The sequence below is a fragment of the Priapulus caudatus genome, unplaced genomic scaffold, assembly GCF_000485595.1.
Source record: "Priapulus caudatus unplaced genomic scaffold, Priapulus_caudatus-5.0.1 Scaffold379, whole genome shotgun sequence".
Lineage (NCBI taxonomy): Eukaryota > Metazoa > Priapulida > Priapulimorpha > Priapulimorphida > Priapulidae > Priapulus > Priapulus caudatus.
The window spans coordinates 41,451-42,559 of record NW_014577440.1 but is presented as its reverse complement, the minus strand read 5'-3'; the positions used below and the strand labels follow the sequence as shown (position 1 = coordinate 42,559).

The window sequence follows — 1,109 nt, the reverse complement described above, 5'->3', positions numbered from 1 at the left end:
GGGCAAGGGGGGCAGTATGTTGCCCTCCCCAACCACAGAGAAATGTAGACACAGTACATGGTAAATGGCCGCCACCTTCCCAGAACACACCACTCACGTGGCTCTTTGCGCCCCCCTTCTCCTCAAACTCCACGACAGATGGCGCTCTCGCTCATGGGCTCAATCTACCACTGCCACAAGCAGATTTCCGTTACAATTTGTAAAGCTTTTAGTTTTTTACTACAAGTTTTACAGCAGCCACGTTACTCGTACGTATCCTATGTAATAAGATTTGGACTAATAAAAGTTGCAAAGATATTAAAAATCCAACCATTATTTTATAAAAAAATCTCCATTCGCTGGATTTCCCCGGAGCTCCACCCACTTTAAAAATAGTGCTAGCATTGTGGCAGTGGTATCCTGAGTGTACGAAGGGGGGCGCTGCATGCAGTTTGCCTTCTCCTAGGCAACATGATTAATTACCCACACTCCTGGCGTTGTGCCTCAAAGCGGTGCACAAGTTTAAAATAAGAAACGATCTATTAAGAATAACGAGCAACTCGCACAAGACCGCACATGCTCAGTAACCCTGTTTCGTAGTGAGGTCACAGCTCTCCGCCAGCAAACGCTTGCCAGGCACGCCGGTATGATGTAGCAACGTAACAATCTAGCTGTTTACCTTGGAAAACAGCATCCTCTTAACATTCACTTAAAATTTAAAGGCGCCCGTCGTACGCTGCGGCATTGGCGGATGAGGAAACGGTTTGTGCGTGCTTGAAAGACGTCGAAGCAAGCGCTCTGAAGCTTGCGACATTTTTGTTATGACCTCGCATTAGCAGTGTATACATCACTAAAGCGTCCCGCAATACACGCCGCTCATTCGAGATGCGAAATTAACTCATCGTCCGGAATGGCATCGTCGTTTATTGACAGAGGCGTGCGGAAGCTGCTATGCGTTTTCCTCCGTGGGCATGATAGAAGCCAGACTGCGCGTCACTACCAACAACAGCCAGCAGGTGGAGCTGTCGCCGCAGGACGTCGTAGAATGCAGCGCGTACTCACAGGGTATTGTACCGTCGGATGTTCTATTGTTCTCAGTTATATATATATATATATATATATATATATAT

At 47.0% G+C, this 1,109-nt stretch overlaps 1 protein-coding gene across 1 annotated transcript in view; it reads left to right on the top strand.

Moving 5' to 3' along the window:
* Positions 1–916: 916 nt before the first annotated feature.
* The window catches only part of LOC106809710 (dipeptidyl peptidase 1-like), a 2,124-nt gene continuing 1,931 nt past the window's right edge, over positions 917–1,109 (top strand). The window contains exon 1 of the mRNA XM_014812885.1: positions 917–1,044. Coding sequence (XP_014668371.1) covers positions 951–1,044 — 94 coding nt within the window. The 5' untranslated portion in view covers positions 917–950. The remainder of the gene's footprint in view (positions 1,045–1,109) is intronic.